Here is a 23,592-nt window from a genome sequence, read left to right on the forward strand (position 1 = left end):
TGGGCACTCCAGTGATGTTGCAGCTCTGAAATATGGCCAAACTGGTGGCAAGTGGCATCTTGGCAGCTGCACGCTTGACTTTTCTCAGTTCATGGGCAGTTATTTTGCGCTATGGTTTTTCCACACGCTTCTTGCGACCCTGTTGACTATTTTGAATGAAACGCTGGATTGTTCGATGATCACGCTTCAGAAGCTTTGCAATTTTAAGAGTGCTGCATCCCTCTGCAAGATATCTCACTATTTTTGACTTTTCTGAGCCTGTCAAGTCCTTCTTTTGACCCATTTTGCCAAAGGAAAGGAAGTTGCCTAATAATTATGCACACCTAATATAGGGTGTTGATGTCATTAGACCACACCCCTTCTCATTACAGAGATGCACATCACCTAATATGCTTAATTGGTAGTAGGCTTTCGAGCCTATACAGCTTGGAGTAAGACAACATGCATAAAGAGGATGATGTGGTCAAAATACTCATTTGCCTAATAATTCTGCACGCAGTGTATATTTCTCATTTGAGTTGTATCTCTCGCTTGAGCATCTTTACTTGTGTGCTATCATTTCACTGGACCTGTGTTCTGCTGCAGCAAGTACTCTGGATATTGCCAGCTGTCTTTGGATCTGTCTTCTCCGCTGCATGCAGCTCCTTCAGTTAAGTGTGCAGACATTGTGTGTTTCTGTTTGTTTGTTGACTGGATCCGAGACGACCCCGGTTCCGTCCATATACTGAGCAGGGCACCGGTGGCCGTGCCCCTTCCACTATTGTAGGGGTTACAGTGGTCATCAGTCTTCGGTACACGGGCATGCCTCGATCCACCATTTGGATCCGGGCATGTGCTTAGCAGCATAGGGAGAGCTTTGAGGGTCTGACAGGGGTCACCCTTTATCCTCCCTAGTTTGGGTCCGGTCAGTAGCTCTATTTACTGTGTATGCTCTTGTTGCTCACATACAGCCGTGACATTATCTTGCAGAAAATTGCCCTGTAAATGTACCGCTTTAGTTTAATAGGTCAGTGTTTAGTCTAGATGCTGTCAGTTCTATACTTAGGTAACACTGCACATTAATTTCAGGTTATGAAATTCATTCACGCTTCGTTTACTGGTAAAAGGTGAATTGCGTTATTTGTTTTGCAGCCCATAGACTTCTATTATGACGGAATGCCTCTAAAGACATTCCGTTATGCATTCCGTCATAGAATTGCGTTATGGTCCGTGGTAACGGAATCCATTACGCATTTCACCTTTTACCAGTAAATGAAGAGTGAACGAATTTCAAAATATGAAATTCGCTCATTTCTAGTAATAATTCCACAGTGAACATAACTGTAAATGTACCATATGAATTAACCACTTTATGACCTATGAAGAAAATGGACATCAAAGTGGGATGCTAGTTTCTGCACTATTATGGTGCATTTTTGGCAGTGAAAGCACCCACAAAATCAGTGGCAGGAACACTCCAAATGCATAAATAATACCAAAATGGCTGTCGCCTTACCTAAAAAAAATGTAAAAAAATTTATTAAAAAACTATCAAAAAACACACCCCAAATTAGTATCAATGAAAATGGCAACACATCACACCAAAAATACACCCTGACATGTTATGGCTTTCGGAATATAGTGACACAAAAACAAATTATTTTATTGTTTTTATTAAGTGTATTGTGCAAAAGTAATAAAACATTAGAAAAATGATATGGGGGAATTTATCGTAAGGGTTAGGGTCCATTCACACGTCCGTTGTTTCTTTCCTGATCTGTTCCGTTTTTTGCGGAACAGATCTGGAACAGATCTGGACCCATTCATTTTCAATGGGTCCTGAAAAAAAACGGACAGCTCAATGTCTGATTTTTTTTCAGGACCCATTGAAAATGAATGGGTCCAGATCTGGTCCAGATCTGTTCCGCAAAAAACGGAACAGATCAGGAAAGAAACAACGGACGTGTGAATATGGCCTTATATTTGAAGTCAATTTTCGTTGCCATATTCATTGAGTGACTTTGCAACTTTTTTCTGACTTTTTAAATAGTCTCAGTATTAAATCTAGAGTCAAACTAATGAACATAGCTAACCACACCCACTTTCCTACAAACTTTTCAAAAAATGGTGTAAAAATGCTAAAACTCACAACAGTTTTGCGTAGGTAATCCAAAATTTGCAAAGCCCCTATTTTGTGACTTTTTGAACCCAGACATTATTGATTGACAGGGCTCGATGACTGAGATGTTCTCACTGCAAGACCCTGTCAATCAAAGTGGAGAGGGCGCTGCAGTTGCAGAGAGAACAGACCCTCTAGGTGTAATGGTAACGCCCCCGTTGCTTCTAGAGACTCATTTGCATATATTAAAACTTCATTTTTCTCAGCAGTGGGGTACATATGAACATGGGACTAAAACAGATGCCTTCAGCTGCCAAGTGCACATGTAACAGGACAGCCAGTGTCATAGGTACAAATCTGCTGACAGATGCCCTTTAAAGTTCATGTATTGGAAACTGAAAGAATAGGCAGATATAAGTATATGAGTGATATGTAAGGGATTCTCCAACGAAAAAGAAAAAAACTGACATTGGCTCAAAGTAAAAAATGAAGTAATACTCACCTTACCCATCCAACATTGCTCCCATTTCGATGCTCATTGAATCCTCTGCCAGTATCTGTACTTCCTGGCCCCATCTCAACATGGAAATGTGGCCATCAGAGGTAGAATTTACCACCACGTAAAGCAAACAAATGCTTGGGGCCGCAGAGCTCATTGGACATACTGCTTGTGCTGCTGGTTGAGTTAGACAGGGGAGTCAGGGGGTGAAGAGGACCTTCCCAGCTGTACAGCAGTAGCAGAAGTGCTCAGGTTGCACTGCCAACCTAAGAGAGGAGCCTAGCAAGCCGACGAAGCAGAGCTTAGTGATGTGATGCGGCGGACCCTAGCAGTGCAATGGGAGCCCCCAGACATAACTTTGCTTGGGGCCCTAGAAATGTAAAATATACCCCTGACTTGAGAATTTCCCCTAAACACTGTAAGACTCAAGCTCTTCTTACATTCACAGCTATTCTGCAAAAACAGAGATATGTAACTCCACAACTTTCAATTGTAGCTCATACCCACTGAGTTGCAGTTACAATTGCCTCATACATCCTCTTACAGATATAGAAATGTCATGATAACATATACATATTCTTATGAAATGATATAGTGATGTTCCCCGTAGAAGTCTATACACTCATGTATCCATCAAGAGAACTTGAGAAGTTGAAAAAGGCCAGATTTTGCAATATATGTGAATACAAAATGTTGAATAATTGGCAAGTCCAGTAAGTCTACATCCAGCCTCCTCTTGTTACCACTTGGCTACATTATATTTTATTAACTGAGCCAACGCCCATTTTGTCACTGAGAATGTGTTAAGTTGGATGCATTGGTTCGAGATACATAGTTCAAAGGCAACGTTCTCAGTTTTATTTTGCTTGAATTGAATACAAAATTTGAATTTATTCCATCCCTTGTACTACGCATAGAATAAATTCCAGGGACAAAAAACCCAAGAGTGATGATTTCTCTTAATATTAGTCCTCCGCGGAAGAAAATACTAATGAGATGTGCCAAGATTGGCAGAGTCTCTGCTCACTCTCCTATTAGTCATTACATGGAGTAGGCAGAGGAACTATCTCCAAGGGATAGTCATTTCATCCAGCGAACAAGATCTCAACAGCTGCTTGTACCTATCATTATTAAGGGACTGGCAAAGGCTGTTATTAGGCTTTGGACATTAGGCTGTCGACATGTTTCCTTTATGGGTGGTTTTATTGCCCTTCATGTTGAAGCACTGTCCTTGAATGCACCATTGAAGTTCTTAACTATTACAAAGTAATTTACTTTCTAGCTGATTGCATTCAACCATATATATTAAATAGGGGATAGATATCTGATTTCTGTAGGGCCACTGTTCACCAGAATGGGGTCCCAAGTCCCCACTTTTCTTTGTCACTGCACAACTTCAATAAGGAAGAGTTTGAAAGGAGCAGAGGTCAAACATGAGTGCTGCTGCTCCATTCAATGTCTATGAAATTGGTGGAGGCAGCTGAGCACAGGGCTGTCCAGTAGTGAGGTCCACAGCAGTTACTAGAATAGGGGTCTCAAATCCCCTGTTCCTCCTCACTGCCTAACCTCAGTGAAGAGGAGTTTGAATGGAGTTGTGGTTGAACCTGTATGGTGCTGCTCCATCCAATGCCTATGGAGAAGATGAAAACAAGACGCTGGGATATGTATTAAGTAGAACACAACAAAACCAGATGATGCCATAGACTCTGAAACAAGGTCTAGCCAGGGCCAAATGGATTACAGCCTAGGGAATCCACATTTACGGTTCATGACCATACCAACTGGTCATTTCAGGTCAACAATGTTAGTAGGCCAATAGAGTCTAGACATTACTGGGTCCTATCTTGACACAGGATCAACTGATCTCTTTTAGGGGTTTTAAAAACCATAAGGGCTCTATATAGAGGAAGTGATAATAAAGGAAGAAAGACAAGATTTGATGGCGCAGTTTTGATTCTTGAAGGGCTATATAGCATTGGGTTAGCAATTTGTGACCACTGAATACTTCTTATCATCCTCCCCTTCCCCACACACCAAAATGGCACTACACATAAATGCATAAATTACTTTAATTGGCAACCCAACACTAAATGTGGCACCAAAGCTTATCTTTTTTCCTCTGTCATCACTTTTTCTATATAGCGCCTTCACCGTTTGTAACAAGTTTTTGCATGTTCTCCTTGTGCCCTTTCCAACTCCAACTTCTACAAACATTTGAGCTTTCTCATCGACACCATCTGCAATCCCATAAGGGCGGGTTCTCACCAGCGCTATGAAGTCTGTTATACTGTTCTGTTATAACGGAATATAATGGAATTTTAGAACGGAATGAAAAATGGAACCCTTTAAGAGGCATTCCGTTTTTTTCCGTCCTAATACATGTCTATGGTCACAAATAACGCTTTCGTTTTGTTCCATTATAATGTCGACAGGACTTTTTTTTCATCATGTATAACGGAACAAAACAGAACCGTTATTTGTGCCCATAGACATGTATTAGGACGGAGCAAAAGAGAATGCCTCTGAAAGGGTTCCGTTTGTCATTCCGTCCTAAAATTCCGTTATATTCCGTTATAACTCTAACATGTACAAGGGGTGAATCCACTGCTTTAGTATACATCATTTAACTGCCAGCACAATTACTGTGTATGCACAAAAGAATAGCCTGGGATGAGACTGGTATGGGCTCAATTACCTAATGGAGAGGACTCAAAGAGGAGTCCTCTTAATGCATGTTACTGCTGATTTGTGAGAGCATCGGAGCAACAGAGTGCAAGTGAGCATGAAGATAAGGCCTCATGCACACAAACGTATTTTGTTTCCGTGCCCGTTCCATTTTTTTTTTTTGTGGATAGGATGCGGACCCATTCATTTCAATGGGTCCGCAAAAAATGCGGACAGCACACTGTGTGCTATCCGCATCCGTATGTCTGTTCGGTAGCCACGCCCAAAAAATAGAACATGTCCTATTTGTGTCCATTTTAGGCATTGTTACAATGGATCTGCAAAAAAAAAAAAAACGGATGGCATATGGATGTCATTCGTTTTTTTGGGCGGATCCGCAATTTGCGGACCGCAAAACACATACGGTCGTGTGCATGTAGCCTAAAAATGATATTACTGGACTCGGCATCACTCTAGTTTGTGGGGTGTTTTGGAGCTAGAAGTTTTCCCTTAACACAATGTGACAAGTGTAATATAAACCATAAGTTCACCCATCCGTATAATCACCTCCTGCCCCTCATTAGCACAAAATGCAAAAGAACATCTTTCCATATTAGAAGGCTAACGCGTAGACCTGAAGATGTCATATAATGCAAATGTATTCTCCTGTCCAATTCGAAATGGCCCCTGAAGGATGAGAAAGACATCTGCAAAGAGCAAATACAGAACAAAGGAAAGTAGCATAAACGAATCTTTAGTCCTACCTTTGTATTTGGTCACAACAGCTGAATTGACACTCAGAGGCTCCTGGAAGGTGACAGTGAGTGATGTGCTGCTTGTTATCATGAGGCAGACGTTGGTCGGCACCTCGGGGGCTCCTGAAAAGAAACAGAATCTTCAGAACTCTGCTCTATAAATCTTAACCAAACAAGAGGCGCTGAAAACATGCATAGGCTTTCTTTGCCATTCAATGTCTCCAACCGAGTTGCAAGAGAAGTGATTGATAGAGTGAGAGTCTAATACTTGGCAAATAGAAGTTTAAAGCTTATATTAAGTAGAATGTTTCCATGTCATATTACACCTCTCTGTAAATATAAGACTTGCAGTACAACATTTTAGGCACAATCTAGCTAGTCGGCCATCCAGTTGGTCTGAAACTGATACCTCTGTGTGTATATATGTCAGCCAAAACATAAAAACTGTTGAAGTGGTAAGGTGGATGGAAAGTGTGTCCCACCTTACCAAGGGGAAACTGTTGCATCTTCAGTAATACAGTATTTATGGAATATGCATAGTGGTGGTGACTGTTGGATTCACTGGGAGCAAGCAAAGAAATGGCTCCTCTAGTGATGTAGTAATGGCAAGAATGGGGTGTATTGTAGGCTTCTGAGCAATATGGTACCATAGAGTGTCAGCCCCAGCCACAAGGATTGACAGGAGAGAGATAAGTGCCAGCCTCAATGATCAACATGGTATATCATGATATTGGGTCATCCACGTGGGCTGATTATATATATATATATATATATATACATATACACACACATCAGGGCGAGGCTCATTTCCAACCAGCTAGATGACATAACAGCACAGCAGTACATCAGGCTGCCTGACCCTGTGCAACCTGGAGTTGGTAATAGGAACTTAGCCAAACTATGTATGGTGTAATGCGGCCCATTGAACGTTCCCCAGAGAAAAGCAGTATCATGAAGTAGTTGGCTAAAAGTGTATGTGGCCTGTCTGGGAACCCAGTTGTAATGCTGCCTGCTCTGCTTTTATGAACTAAGAGAGTTGCACTGGTTTTCTGAACAGTATTTTCCCCACATTCTGTATTGAATAATGGCAGAAGTTCACCTGGATAGAATAAAGTTACCTTCATCAATTAACCTCTTTGATGCCCCCATATCTGGTGCCTCTTCCCATTGAGTGATTGAGTTCCACCTTACAAACTGAATAATATTGATCATCCCTTGACAATGTCACCTGTCAAGAAGTGGGAAATAGTAGGCAGCAAGTGGACAATGAGTTCTTGGTGGTAAAAATTGGCAAGGGCCAAACTGTGATGGCTAGGCAAATGGGTCAGATCATCTCCAAAATAGCAGGCTTTAAGTGTGTTCCTGTTATGCAGTAGTCAGTAATTACCAAAAATGGTCCAAGGAAGGAGGGACAATAGGTAAAACAGTGACAGGGGTGACACTCATATGATTTTGCTGTACACTACTGTGCCCAACCCTCAACTATCGTACTTTTCAATCAAATCCTTTAATGAGTGACATGAAAATCCATAATATAATTGATGATATACAGTGATGGGATGTTGCATAGTGGGCTAGAGGGCATACTTAGAAAATGCAATGGAGAACAGTAATTAATATTGCCTTAACTTTAGACAGCTTCATACGCCAAATATATCATTGTAGACACTTCCTTACACCACCACCAGTGTTCACTCTAAGCTATGCACTCTGGAAAGGATAGGGTTAAAACAACAATTCAATGAGCATTAAAAGGGTTGTTTCACCGCATCAAGTAATATTTATGATGTGTACAATCGCATCTTAAGTCATATACCAAAGTATTTCTATTTTCAATAATCTTTCTGTCACCCATTACCCTTTCATTTTCCAGCCTTTTAGGCCTTGCTTGTCTATAGGGGTTATAGCCACTGCTTCAATGCAGCAGCATTGAGAGTTTGGTATTTTTAACTCTTTCAATTCTGGAGAAGTCAGTTTAGAGTGAACAGTGGCCACCTCTTGGATGGCTTACTGTACATCAAAATTATGGCACACACTAGTACACTACTAACAAATCTGGCACATTTGAAGACTCCTCCTAGCCATGCCCTTTTGTACATACTATCTAAACTTTCTAACTAGGTGAAAAAAGTGACTATAACTGATATGTCTAGCATAATGTATGTATGCCAGTTTTCTTGTGCACGTCAAGTCAGAAAATCTATTTTTCTTGCTAAAACTTCCACAAGGGCAGTGGGTGAGTACCCACTATACAAACTAACCAGTGATCAGGATTTCTCTGTAAAGAAACCACCAGACCCCTACTGCCTGAGATAGTCCCCATGTGGTTGGGGGCTGACCAATGGGGTCAAAGATACCGGTCCAAAGCACCAAAGGATCAGGCAATATGTGTAGTCAGGACACTGGTCAAGGTCAGGGAATTCAGCATACTAGCGTATCTGCAAGACAAGCCTAAGAACAGGGAAGGCAGCAGTAGGGCAATCCTAGAAAAAGACCAATGTCAAGGCATGCAGCTATAAATTAGAATCAATAGTCAGGCTGGAGAACAATACATTTGTAGTCAGACAGGGAAACCACTTTGCTGGTTACTAGATACTAGGAAACCTAAAGCTCAGGCACCCTCTTATTGAGAAAAGTCCCTTAAATACCATGGGGTGGCCAGCCTTAGGCTGTCCCTTTAAAAAGCCTTCAGAACAGCACTCAGGCAGCATCCTGCAGAAGACATTGAAAGTGCTGGTAGCCCGGAATGCTGCTAGCTGGAAGAGGAGCAGGGAGACCGGAGCAGCAAGCTAAGACTATTTGTGTAAGTAGCATTGTGCCTTTGCCCACAAAGAGGAGCAGGGCAATGGCAGGCACAGGATAGTGCAACACCCATTCTGTCTTCTCTGCATGTTCCTATTTATACATATGAGATGTTATCATTATATACCTGTTATCAATTATGAATTTATGTAGACATGTAGGAAACATAGAGATCACATGTACTAAACGTAAAATGTAAATTGCCACAGTTGCTTTATTATATACGGTATTAGATAATTTGCACAAATTTGCCAGAATGAGAACACACTGCCTAACAGCAGAATGTGGGGAAAAAAGAATCCAAGACTCTAAAAAGGGGATATGCTGCACATATCCTATTTTAGAACCCTCCAAAAATGGCAAAATGCTCAAGAATCTTCTGTAGAGTATGAAATTGAATGTTAAAACAAGCAATTATTGATGGGTCATTTTGGAGGCATGATCGTGCTCTATTATCACTTTCGGAAGAATTTTTGAAGATGACCACTAAAGAGTGATATCAATAACTTAAGCTACAAGCGTGAATTTTTCATTTGGCACAATAACTTCTTACACTCTACAGATTCCGAATCCTTTAGAAATTTAAGCTTTGGTACCTATCACACGTGGCTTAGTTCCTTGCATTGCTGGTGACATTGGATCCAATCTGACCACACTTTATTTGCTCTCCATATGGTTTTGTGAGTTTCTTCAACCAATCTAAAAGTGTAAATACACATAAGAGCAAAATTGTCCAGAGCCACTTATTTTGGTAGGAACTGCCAACTATTCTATGAGTATAGGCTTTACTGACTGTCCCCAGACAGATCATGTAGAGGAAAGACGGGAAAGGCCTATTAAATTTCAACATGTAAGAATGGGAGATAAGTGTTACGTTCGTGTGTGGGGGGGAAACACCACACCAAACATAGAAGTTAAAGGGGTGAGGGAATAAGGTCTGGAAATTAGGGAAATTAGATGGACACCTCCTAGTAAAACCCTAATCAAAGTCCTGACTAACTAGCAGTATGAACACACCCCAGAGGTACTGTAGGTGAGTTCATACACCGGAATACCTAGTGTCCTAACTGACCCTATAGGACCCTGGTACTATTGTCAGGACTGAGACAACCTGTTCCTCCAAAAGGAAGGACGAACAGGAGTCTCTCTCAGGCCTTAATACAAATGACAGGGAAATGCAACACACAAAATAACCCAAACAAAATACAAAAGGCAAAGAAAACACAAAACTTCAAGTGGCTATGGCAGCACCAGGAACTCAGCCGAGATCAATACACCAGCTATCCACAGAAGCTATAAACCGCATAGCATAGTGGGAGAAACAACAATAAGCAGAGAAGGTTAAATGACCATAATATCCACACCTGGGGAAAGAAAGTGTGGCAAGCACCAGAAACAACACAGACATTATTTGATCCAAACGGAAAACATGTCAAATCAAACCACATGTTGCCAGTCTCACCGATCTCCTGCCACCTGTCGCGGGAACCTCCATGACAATAAGGCACCTCTAAAGGTCTCTGCCAACATCTTAATCCCCTGCCGCGATTGAGACCACAACATATAAGCTTGCCCAAACCAAGCATGTATGTACATAAATAAGTCCGTAGATATAGCTGTTTAGCAGACAGCTATTGAAGATGTATGTCCACCTTAATAACATATTAAAGCAATTGTCTTATCAGACCAAAGCCACTTCCAGCACCCCTGGCAAATAGCTGACTTTTTCCAGGGAAGCCATGTTTAGTCAGTCATTTCACTTGCTGAAATGGTCTAAAAGGACATACAGTATGGACAAGGGTTGTCTTTTGGAAACAAACTATTTGATCGTTATTTGGCTATTTGTGAAAATGGCCTTGAAAAATATGTTATATTTGTGATTATGAGATAGGAAAATGAGATTTCATGCCTCACTAAAGAATGGATAGTTAATGGCTATGTATGCATATTGCTGTTGAATATGTGCTCCTATACAAATAAAGTGAAAAACACCATGTATGCCTAGAGAACCGCCAATGGGTGTGTATAATGATATTCCCTATAAATCTGTATATTGATACTTATTTAGGTGTATCAGTGCAATGCGCCAAACTAATATAACATCTGAGGAAATGTGCCGAAAATGCCTGGATGAAAGTAAAAAAATATATAATATAAAAAAAAAGTGTTTTAAAGACATACTGTAAGTTTATAGAAATGACTAAGCCAAGTATTAAATCTCTGTTGCACACATAATTCATCTATTCAAAGAATTCCCTGTTACACAGGTCTGCCCTGTTTACAAGCCAATAGAGCAATCTACTGTAACCAGAACTATGAGTGAGAGTGATAGCGGTCTGGAGTGGGACAGAAGACGTCATCACCAAACTTGAGGGGAGAAGGGAGAGGGTGCTACAACGATGTGCCAGTTGGAAACATGGTAGACAGATCATTGTGGAGAAAGGAGGAAAGAAAAGAAAGCTTGTTTGAGTCACAGAGAAAATGGACGAGCCACTCACTCAACTGAATCACTGAGGAGCCTGTTCCGTTTTAACCTTCCCAAGCCATAGCCTCCTGGAGGAAAGTTAGAGACAAGCTCCATCTACTGCCAGGAAAGACCACCCAAAGAGACAGGACACAGTGTGCTTTCTGAAGAGCGCTTTTCGCCCACCACTAATTAGTTGACTCTGAGACACTTTGCATTCGGGACAAATGAAACCTGCAATGTATTCACAAACCCATGAATATTTCAGAAAATACATGATCACTTTGACCCTCCATGCACTGCATGTCTCAGCACTGCCAACAGTTCAAATAGAGCCAGTGTGTATCATAGGAATACGCAGATATTTCATCATCTATAGAGGAAAAAATGTCAAGCTATTCAGGCATTTGGAATAAGAAAAAGCCAAAGAAAAAAATGAACATAAAAAAACAGGTTTTAGCAAATTCTTATGAAAAGAAACGAAGTTTGCAGATCTATGAACCAGCAATTCTCAAAAAAAAAAAATTTCCAGACGAGGCGGCAGCCCACAACTGGTCAACAGTCCCTTCCTAGATAAGAGCAGGGGTCTATAAGGAAGAAAGAACCCAGTGACAGATTAACAACCACACTATGATACAACCAGAACAAACCTGCTGGGTCAAACCTGGAGAGACCAATATAAACCGAATCAGAACCAATAAAACAGAGCAAAAACTGAATGCAGAAGTCAAAACCAGGAGAGCAGCTAAATCACAAGCCAAGATCAGAAGCTATACTAAACCAGAAGTCAGATGTCAAGGTCCAGGTAGTGTCAGAAAACCAGGAGATTCAGGATAAGTCAAAGAATGCTAGTGAGGATATCCTAGTAGAAGACACCAATTACAGACAACCTATGACCAGCAGATTGCCTGTTTAAATAGGCTGCATATTCTGTGTCACATGACTCATGACATCAGCTCTCCGGATGTGTCAGCACCACCTCTGATTGGCTGGCACTCCTGCATCGGGAAGCCCAGCCCCGTTGTTCTGGCAACTGGACACTGGCAGCTCTGCTGAGGAACGCACTGGCCCGGACATAATAGCAAGGTCTTGACCCCCGAGAGTACCAGAAGATCCTCCGATGGGCCCAATCGATGACATAATAATGGTTCCCTCATAAAACAAGGCTCATAAGGTCTAGCTAAAGATAATTTGTGGCTGACTTTGAAAACAATAACCACCTGATATCCTAGTAAACATAATTGACAATAATTGCTGAATGTGCAATGGTGACAAAAATTACTTAAAAGGGAATATGCATATTTCCTGTGTACACAGAGAATGGACCCTCAGAATCATTTCCTCTCGTGGGCCCAAGGAAATTCAGTCTGCCCCTGTGTGTCTATTTCTGTCTGAGATTAGGGAATTAGATTTCAGTAACGTAACCAATGTTGATAACATCAGTAAAAATAGAGGAGAAACCGGGCTGCACAGCTCACACTCCCTAATAAACCCCTATATGTCGATCATTCAAACACGGACGTCCAATGCACCACTTGTCAAAACTGCATGTGTGGAAGACTTGCTGTCCGCCCCTGTCTACTCTGCTAGCAATTTGTTACTTGCATCCCGGATGAAATATAGGATCATTTTACATACTACTGCTGGGTTAGTGCCGCCTTATTATCTTTGGAGTTGATAACATCAGTGTTGAACTTTGAACTGAGGCTCTTAGGGCCCACCCTTCATCTATACAGAACATTGCACAACCACTTTTAAACACAATATAAACTTTGCTGCAAACATTACTCTTACAGGACAAACTTACAAACAGTAACATCAGTAAGAACTGATCAGCTGTAACACTGAAACTATCTGCTTAATGTTGTGTAGAGTTCCCTCAAGCTCGCAAAACCCCTCTGACCCATGGAGGCATGGACTCCACAAGTCTTCTGAAGGTGTCCTGTGGTATCTGGCACCAAGAAACAAGCAGCAGATAGAAGTTGTGAGGTGAGTCTCCATGGATTGGACTTGTTCTTTTACCACATCTCACAAATGGTCGATTGGACTGAGATCTGTGGAATATGGAGGCCACGTCATCAGCCTTGAAGTCTTTGCCATGTTCCTCACACTGTGTGTAAAAAAATAAGTGGCTCACCAATTCCAGACTATGGATACAGGTGCTGAACATACTGACTAAACCCAGATACCCAAAATAACTAAATAAAAATGTTCAATATAATTAATTGGCTCTCTATTGGAGGATAAACACCAGGATATATTGCAACCACTAGTAATTAAATAAATAGGCTAAAAAAAATCAATAAACTAAAACATATAAAACATATAAATTAATTATGTACAGATAACCACAGAACAACCCAAATGGTACACAATAGAACAGATTTTTTGTTTGATAGCCAGAAAGTATTTCAGTGCACCGATGCTTAAATAAGATTATAACTCCCTGAATTCACACTAAAACATCAAGTAGTAGAAGCAATAAGGGTATGTGATTTCTCACAACTAGTTAGTTCCAACCAGCAGGTAATTGGTTAATTCATAAGACTTTCCAGTATGTTTGCATGATAGTGGCAAATAGATAATGTGGAACTAGTATTACTTCCTCCCAGGGGTGCACCTAGCCTTTCTGCTGCCTGAGGCAAAAACTGAAACGGCGCCCCCCCAAAAGCAAATTTCTTAATCTACAATTAAAGCGCTCATTGCCCATGGCCCTTCCGCTGCCCCTCTTGCCCCTACCTGGTTCTGCCTGAGGCCATTGCCTCATCTGGCCTCATTGGTTGTGCACCCCCTGATTCCTCCACCAATATTTCTAATATAGGGTACTCATTGTACCATAAGGTACTTTGGTGTCTAGAGCTTCTTCTCAGTCAGCGTTCTCATAGTGGGACTGCGCACGCCCCCATTGAGACATAATTTTTGGACACTTGATTCTAACAGGCCACTGTTGTCTCCCCATAACACTGTGGGTGTTTAAGCATCAGCTGCTCCCGATAATGGACATTTCTGGAAGGCTTCAAATATGAAAAAGCATAACGCATGCAACTATGCAGGGTGTTTTTAAAAATGTTGTTTGTTAACACCGTCGACCATGCGTTTACCCATAGCTATGTATGTCAGTGTCACTGACATTATTTGCTATTGCTCACATAGCATTAAAAAGCTTAAAAGGTGGAGAGGGAGAGCTAAATTTTCAAAAACAAAGTTACAAAAAGAATTAACATTTTCAGAGAGAGTGAGATTAGAGAGTGTGATATACCAATTTTCAGGAAATTGAAGTAACTTAAATTCATGCCAAAATGAATGTTTTAAAAAATTTGCAGAATCGGTCACAAAACAATCTTCAAGTAGCTTGCTTCTCTCTAAATATTGCCTTTGGCTTATTTGCTATAAACGCTGAATTATTTAACCAGTGTCAAAGAGACATCGTGATTTACATGTGGAATTAAAGAGTCTAGCATTGCCTCGAACAGGGAGTGGCTGCTGGTCTACCACTGTTTCGCCAGCCTAAAGGTACCTTTACACAAGGCGATTATCATGTAAATTATCATTAAATCAAGCGAAACTGCACAATTATCGAGCAGTCTAAAGGAATGAATGATAGAACGACAATCGGTAGATTTTTCGTTGTTTTGATCATTTTGTGGGCACAAAAATCATCGTTGGACGTTAACGACTTCATACGTGGAAATAGGAATCGTTCACTGCACCCACGATTACAGACGATTACACAGGGAGTGTGTTTAAGCACGCCACTAGTTATCGCTTTGTGTAAATGCAATAGTCTGCTTTACAAACGATGGAATATGCAATCGAAATTACAACTTTGTGAATGATAATTGGCACTTCTAAAGGGTCACTGTTGAAACGTTCTCTACACCACGAAACGACTTGTTTGTTACTCCATCATACCAATTATCTACTCATGTAAAGGCACTTTATTGTCTATTCAACACTAAGGGAAGATTGCGATCTACAGGCTATGGCTCCGTGCTGACTAATTATAGTGTATATGTTCCTCAAATTATTCCTTATCCTGCTGAAAGAGGTTACTACAATTAAGAGTTTGCCGGCAGAACAAGGTTTCCCAGCAGAACATTGCCCAGAAGGTCACACTCCTCTGCCAGCTTGTCTTCTTCCGATAGTTCATCCTGATGCCATCTATTCCCCAGGAAAGTGATGCCCACACAGCCAGGTGTCCACATGATGTAAGAGATGATTCATCAATCCAGGCTGTCTTTTTCAATTGCTCCACAGTCCAGTTCTGATGCTCAAACCCCATTGTAAGCACTTTTTGTAATGGAGGGGTCAACATGGGCAACCTGACGGTCTACGACGACACAGTCACATAAACAACAATCTGTGATGCCCTATGTGTTCTGGCACTTTCTTTCATAACCAATATTAAAGCAACCATTGGTTCCTCTTTAAAAATCTACCTAATTTCCCATTCAGGGTTGTCACAAACCTGCATGCTTTTTGGTCTCCATTGGCTCAGTTGGTCGTGCAATGCCCCATCCTTCTTTTTATTTGTGGTAATAGATGCCATAAAATATGGTCTTCCCTATGCACCCATGTCCCATTGAGTGCATTGGTAGACTCAGTTACCTCCTTATGAAGCAGTAGGGCACAGTGCTGATGACAGATCAACTGAAGCCAGCAGTTGGCTGAAAAGAATCAGGTGATCATGCCCATATCGTGGAGGAAGAAAACAACCCCTGGACCAGCAGGTGGAGAGGCAGGAGCCAGCATGAATAAATGGAACGGCAGAGTACAGGTAAGTATAGTCCTTTCAGTAGGAGAGGCAGGCTTCCAGCACCTCTTAGAACTTAGCGCATGTATTCCCAAACAACCTCTTCAAAACAGATTTTTCTACAATCAACATTTATCACCTATCCATCCATAGATCCACAGATCACTAGAGCAGATTCCCGATTCCCCTGGTCCTAATCATTGCACCACCACAGTGAGGAGGTTGAATGTGAGTACATCTACTGCCTCTCCGTGTCTTGGCTTTCTAAGTCGGTCTCACAAACAGTGAGAAGGAATGGTGGACTTATGACCCCCATTCTAATGATCATGGGGAAGAACCCAACCATTGCCACCAGTGATTGGCATAGTGGTCATGGTTTCTTGTAGACAGGCGCCAGAAAGTACAGAGGCCAGAGAAGAACTTAGGAAGCATGTGAACAGGACCAGCTGGGGATGACTAAAGTGAGATTTCTTCTTTTGTTAATGTTCAGCATTCTGGGGTACATTTAAAAAAATTATAGGTCATCAAAACCCTTAAACAAAGAGACACCTTAGAAATTTTATGGAGCACCAAATAAAAGCAGTTCATCTATATAGAGAGAAGGAAATATCAGGGAAATTTACACTTATAAAGAATTATAACACGCTATTATCATGAAAATATATGCATACATTGGATAGATCGCCAACAACATCTAGGCCACACAAGCTCCTCCTCACAATACATTGCCGGTATCTGCTGGGACACATACAGTACAATACCAACACTTTCTCAATGATTACATCAAGGCAGCACCATATGGAATAATTCACCTCTAATAAAGTCCACTCAGTGCCAACACTTCTCAGATTAGCAACAAATGTTAGCACTCTCTTCTTATAGCACCAAGATTATCATATTACAATGAATGGTATGAATTAAGCTTATGTGGTAATGATTAAATCTGATAATTAAGTAATGCAACAAAAAATCTCACTTTTCAAGGAACCAAATATAAGATGAACAAAACTTGAAGAAATGTTATCAAATTCTAAGATAAAACATAATACATATGTCAAGTGCTGAGCGAATCAAAGTATCTGAAGTTGACTTCCGAATTTCTGGAAAAATTTGATTAGCCATAAAGCCGAATTTCCTCGCTATTTGTGGCAACAAATCAATTTGTCATATGGTGGCTGAAAGTAAAAAAAAAAATTATACTCACTTCATCCACTTGATCGCGGAGAAGCCGCCTGCTCCCATCTTGATTGATGATTGCTAATGACGTCACCGTGCGTACCCAGCGTGATCACATGGTGACGTCTTTATGCTCGCCGAGGTCCTTTCGTGGGTTTCCTTCAATCAAGATGGGAGTGGACAGCCTCTCGGCGATCAAGTGGATGAGATGAGTATAATTTTTTTTATTAACCGGTGAGCCGCTGAATGTAAGTCACAGATGCTGTGATCAGCGGCATCGGAGGGATTAAATGACGGTGGTGGAGCAATCGCCGTTCCTCATCACTGTGCCCATCCCTACAATGGAAAGCGATTCATGACTAAGTCATTTATAACAAATCAAATTTCTTAACAGAGTTCGCCAAAGTTGCTGAAATGAATATTTCAAAACTTTGCTCATGTCTGATGACAGATCTGCTTAAAACTTCACTTTTTATTTACTAATATACAGTATATAGGTTCACTTTTTTATACTTACGTGCATATTCATAACCCGTCTTCATCCTTTTATACAGACGATACCTCCACTCCCAGGATTTGAGCTGCTTCTCCTTGTCGGAGCTGTCTACTGCCAATCCTTCGTTTTGTATTTTTGCAGACAATTCGCTCATCCTCATTTGGGCTTCTTCCACCAGAGAATTCAGGTGCATGGATCTAGATTCCAGACTGACAACTGAACAAACAACCAAAAGAGGGTACCGTTAATATGGGTTCATACACATGCATGTCCACCTTAAAGGGGTTGTCTCACTTCAGCAAATTGCATTTATCATGTAGACAAAGGTAATACAAGGCACTTACTAACGTAGTGTTATTATCCATATTGCTTCCTTTGCTAGCTTGATTCGTTTTTCGATTCCATTTTACACTTCTCTTTTCTATGGTTACGACCCCCCTGCAATCCATCAGTGGTGGCTGTGCATGCACACTATAAGAAAAGGCACCAAACTCTCTGGTGGCTGGGACTGTGGGAGAGTATATAGGCGCGCATGCACAGCAGCTCCAGTCTGTCCTAAACACCTCGTATCTGCTCTCCAGCAGTGGTCGCAACCCCTGGAAACGAGCAGTGTATAATGAGATGGGAAAATGATTAAAGCCAGCAAAGGAGGCAATATGGATAATAACAATACATTAGTAAGTGCCTGGTATTAACTGTCTCTACATGATAAATGCCATTTGCTGAAGTGAGACAACCCCTTTAAACATAAAGCAAGACAATGATCCAGATTGCAAAAAGTACATGAAAATATAATGTCACGCGTTCACAAAATAGCTCCAGTGTTCATGAAGGGCATTTGTAAAAACTGTACAAGGTTGTCAAAAAGTGACCTTCCCATGAATAGTGTTACCTTGGTTCATGTAGGAGGGAGCTCTCTAGTGCAATCCCATTGGCCCTACTGCATTTCAATAACATGGGGGAGTGAGCTGAGGTCTTGGGGATAATGGATTGCTGTGGCAGCGGGGGCACTCTCACTTGCCATGTACAAAAGTATAATAGACAGCCGGACTATCAGCCATATGTAGATGCATAGAGATATTGGCCAAGAACCATCTCGCCAGCTCCACCTATTGGAAGTGGCCCCTCTATGAGTCAAGATCCGACTTTCCAACAAGTCTTGGGATTTAACAGGGGATTGTAGCCAGAACAGAGATCCATCCATAGACAGCTGTTTCAGGGTGCTTGCCCCTCATCAGTACGGTGTGGGATTCTGGCTGGTTCAGTGCGATGATTTGGAATTGGCTTAGTCAGGGTGCTGAATCTCCATAAAAGGGTTTTCCAAGATTTTAATACTGATGATCTATCCTTTGGATAGATCATTAGTATCTAATCGGTGGGGTCCGACACCCGAGACCCCCGCCCATCAGCTGTTTAAGAAGACACCGTTGCTCACACTAGTGCAGTGGCCTTCTCTCAGCTCACCAAGCACAGCACCATGCATTGTATAGTGGTTGTGTTTGGTATTGCAGCTCAGCCCAATTCACTTCTATGGGGCTACTCTGCAACTTGGCCACGTGACCAATAACCGTGTCAATACTAGCCTAGGAAAAGCCAAGCGAAGGCGGCTGCGCTACTGTCAGCGCTGCTGCCTTCTCAAACAGCTTATCTGCAGAGGTCCCAGGTGTCAGACCCCCACCAATCAGATACTGATATTCTATCCAAGGTATAAGTCATCAGTATTAAAGGGGTTGTCGGGGCTTTTACTATTGATGACCTATCCTCAGGATAGGTCATCGATATCAGATCGGCGGGCGTCCGACACCCGGCACCCCTGCCAATCAGCTGTATGAGGAGACTGCACGCGCAGTGCTCCCGTGCTATCTCCCTTCTCATCTCCATTCTCTCTTCCTGCGCTCTGCTGTATGTCTATGGGACAGAAAGAGAGATGGGAGACGGCATGTGCACACTGCACTCGCCGTCTAATTATACAGCTGATCGAAGGGGTGCCGGGTGTCGGACTCCCACCGATCTGATATTGATGACCTCTCCTGAGGATAAGTCATCAATAGTAAAAGCCCAGACAACTCCTTTAAGGAGACCAGGCCTGTATGGAAACTTACTGGAAGTACTCTGTAGTATGAGACTTATTGGCAAAAATGCACAAAAAATTATTTACATATAGTTATAGCTTTCAAAAAACAGAAATAGGTTTGTTTAGGCTTTAAAAAATGTATACATGTGTAATTATTGCCTTGAAGAAGCCTTCACCTTCTGCTACCACATCAGACTATAGGTTCTGCATCACGAATGGAGGTCTATATTAGGCCTCATGCACACGGCCGTTGTGCGGCCGTTCCGTCCATTGGGGACCCAATGCACGGGCAACGTCCGTAATCCGTCCGCACCGCAAAAAAATAGAACATGTTCTATTTTTTTCCACTGTGGAGGCATGGACAGAAACACCACTGAAGCACTCCATTGTGCTTCCGTGGTGTTCCGTGCCTCCGTTCCGCACCTCAGCTCCGGATTGCAGAACCATTCAAGTGAATGGGTCCACATCTGTGATGCGGGTAGCACATGGCCGATGCCCGCATATTGCGGACCCATTGTTTGTGGGACGCAATACAGCCGGGCAATGGCCGTGTACATAAGGCTTAAGACTGGGGCTACACAGTGACATGTCGTGCAACATGAAAATCGTATTACCAGGCCGGGCAACGGCCATGAGCAGGAGGCCTTAGGCTTATAAATTCAGAGGGCAATCCAACTGCTGATATTGACACATTGATGCCAATCATAAAAGAACCTTTGATGCCCATCCTGTTCCCATATGCTCAAGGTCAGGATCGCTAAAGATGAATCTTTGCTTGAAGCTATCCTCACTGATTAGCTAGTTCTGCTAAACCATTTTCTTTCTATTTTAAATGGCTCATTTCATTTTATTTTTGGATGGCCTTTACAAGCTTAAAGAATCCCACAAAATGAAAAAAAAATGAAAATAATAACATTTTTCCATTCTAATAAAGCTTTGAAACCTGATATTAATAGTATAAATAAATGATTGACACCATATTCCAAAGTCAAATCGAGCTCAATGCATGACTACAAAATATTAAAACAAGATGCTGAAAAGCAAGGGTTTTTTTATGGTTCGACTGCACAAATTACTTCTGGCTGTGAAATTGTCCAGATTGACTGCCAAACCTTTTATATAAAGTTTATGATACTGAGCCAATGGAAGGTTTGGTGCTTGATGATCCAGAACAAGAATTTCATTGTCTACAGGCTTTGAAGATAACTAGACATGGGTGGTAAAATCTTGAGATGAGTCCCATAGCTACAATATTAAGACAAAAAGTCAGCCGGGCTGATAGGCTAAAAACTCTGCAGTCAATCTATATTAGACGGGAGTGAATCAGTTCTACATGAATCAAATTAGCTATGAATTTCCCAATAGATTCTAATTTCAGCAAAGCCAGAATGTTTGTGATTCACCCAGTACAAATCGCTCATATGGAATGGAACCATTCTACCGATAAGGAGACATTGAAGAAGGCATCTTCCACCAAAAAGGCATAATTTTTTTTACTGTTTTTTAATGTGAAAAAAATCTGATTAAGTAGGCTGTTACCAACAGCTACCCTCCGTTTGCTCATAGTCATATACAGTCAGGTCCACAAATATTGGGACATCAACATAATTCTAACATTTTTGGCTCTATACACCACCACAATGGAATTGAAATAAAACGAAAAAGATGTGCTTTAACTGCAGACTGTCAGCTTTAATTTGAGGGTATTTACATCCAAATCAGGTGAACGGTGTAGGAATTGCAACAGTTTGCATATGTGCCTCCCACTTGTTAAGGGACCAAAAGTAATGGGACAACTGGCCTCTCAGCTGTTCCATGGCCAGGTGTGTGTTATTCCCTCATTATCCCAATTACAATGAGCAGATAAAAGGTCAAGAGTTCATTTCAAGTGTGCTATTTGCATTTGGAATCTGTTGCTGTCGAGTATTAAGATGAGATCCAAAGAGCTGTCACTATCAGTGAAGCAAGCCATCATTAGGCTGAAAAAACACAACAAACCCATCAAAGATAGCAAAAACATTAGGCGTGGCCAAAACAACTGTTTGGAAAATTCTTAAAAAGAAGGGATGCACCGGTGAGCTCAGCAACACCAAAAGACCCGGAAAACCACGGAAAACAACTGTGGTGAATGACCGAAGAATTCTTTCTCTGATGAAAAAATCACCCTTCACAACAGTTGGCCAGATCAAGAACACTCTCCAGGAGGTAGGCGTATGTGTGTCAAAGTCAACAATCAAGAGAAGACTTCACCAGAGTTAATACAGAGGGTTCACCACAAGATGTAAACCATTGGTGAGCCTCAAAAACAGGAAGGCCATATTAGAGTTTGCCAAACAACATCTAAAAAAGCCATCAAAGTTCTGCAACAACATCCTATGGACAGATGAGACCAAGATCAACTTGTACCAGAGTGATGGGAAGAGAAGAGTATGGAGAAGGAAAGGAACTGCTCCTGATCCTAAGCATGCCACCTCATCAGTGAAGCATGGTGGTGGTAGTGTCATGGCATGGGCAAGTATGGCTGCCAATGGACCTGGTTCTCTTGTATTTAATGATGATGTGACTGCTGACAAAAGCAGCAGGATGAATTCTGAAGTGTTTCGAGCAATATTATCTGCTCATATTTAGCCAAATGCTTCAGAACTCATTGGACGGCGCTTCACAGTGCAGAATGACAATGACCCAAAGCATACTGCAAAAGCAACCAAAGAGTTTTTTAAGGGAAAGAAGTGGAATGTTATGCAATGGCCATGTCAATCACCTGACCTGAATCCGATTGAGCATGCATTTCACTTGCTGAAGACAAAACTGAAGGGAAAATGCCCCAAGGACAAGCAGGAACTTAAGACAGTTGCAGTAGAGGCCTGGCAGAGCATCACCAGGGATGAAACCCAGCGTCTGGTGATATCTATGCGTTCCAGACTTCAGGCTGTAATTGACTGCAAAGGATTTACAACCAAGTATTAAAAAATGAAAGTTTGATTTATGATTATTATTCTGTCCCATTACTTTTGGTCCCTTAACAAGTTGGAGGCACATATGCAAACTGTTGTAATTCCTGCACCGTTCACCTGATTTGGATGTAAATACTCTCAAATTAAAGCTGACAGTCTGCAGTTAAAGCCCATCTTGTTCATTTCATTTCAAATCCATTGTGGTGGTGTATGGAGCCAAAAGTGGTAGAATTTTGTCGATGTCCCAATATTTATGGACCTGACTGTATGTCAATGTCATGTTGACATTACTAATGCTGTCTTGGAGTTAAAGAGCTTAAAAGGGGTTGAATACAGCCCTAAGAGACTTCAGAGGGTCATACACACATTTTCAGGGCAATTGGGGCACTTTCGATGTGAGTCGAAATTATTAAGACCCAATTGAATCTGACAGCCGATTCGACCCAATTGGACCTGAAATGAATTTTGGAAAATGTGCTCATATCTAATTTATACTTTATATGACACTCGTGATTGTTTTGAGACTGGTGTCAACAAAATGATTGATATTTTTACCAAAAGGGATGTTTTCGACAAACTATCATGGAGCTATAACAGGTACCGACAGATTATATAATATGTTAGTGGGCAAACCAGCCAATGGACACTCATGATATTTTGGACATATTGGAGGCATAATAAAACTCCTTAGACGATAGTATATATATATTTATTTTATTTTATTTTTTTCATTCATTTTGTATATTGCACATAGCACTTCTGGTTGGCGTTCCGTAACATCTATTCTCTCTAAAAGTAGTGTGATTTATGTATCAACTCTCTGGGTTTATCTAACCTTATCTTGGGTTTGTCTGGGG

General features: G+C 41.4%; 1 protein-coding gene across 1 annotated transcript in view; it reads right to left on the minus strand.

Moving 5' to 3' along the window:
* The window catches only part of ANKFN1 (ankyrin repeat and fibronectin type III domain containing 1), a 492,277-nt gene that overhangs the window by 360,410 nt on the left and 108,275 nt on the right, over nt 1-23,592 (minus strand). Inside the window, 2 exon segments of the mRNA XM_040436007.1 lie at nt 6,026-6,139; nt 17,729-17,923. Of these exon segments, the coding sequence (XP_040291941.1) occupies nt 6,026-6,139; nt 17,729-17,923 (309 nt within the window).

The sequence above is a fragment of the Bufo bufo genome, chromosome 6, assembly GCF_905171765.1.
Source record: "Bufo bufo chromosome 6, aBufBuf1.1, whole genome shotgun sequence".
Taxonomy (NCBI): Eukaryota; Metazoa; Chordata; class Amphibia; order Anura; family Bufonidae; genus Bufo; species Bufo bufo.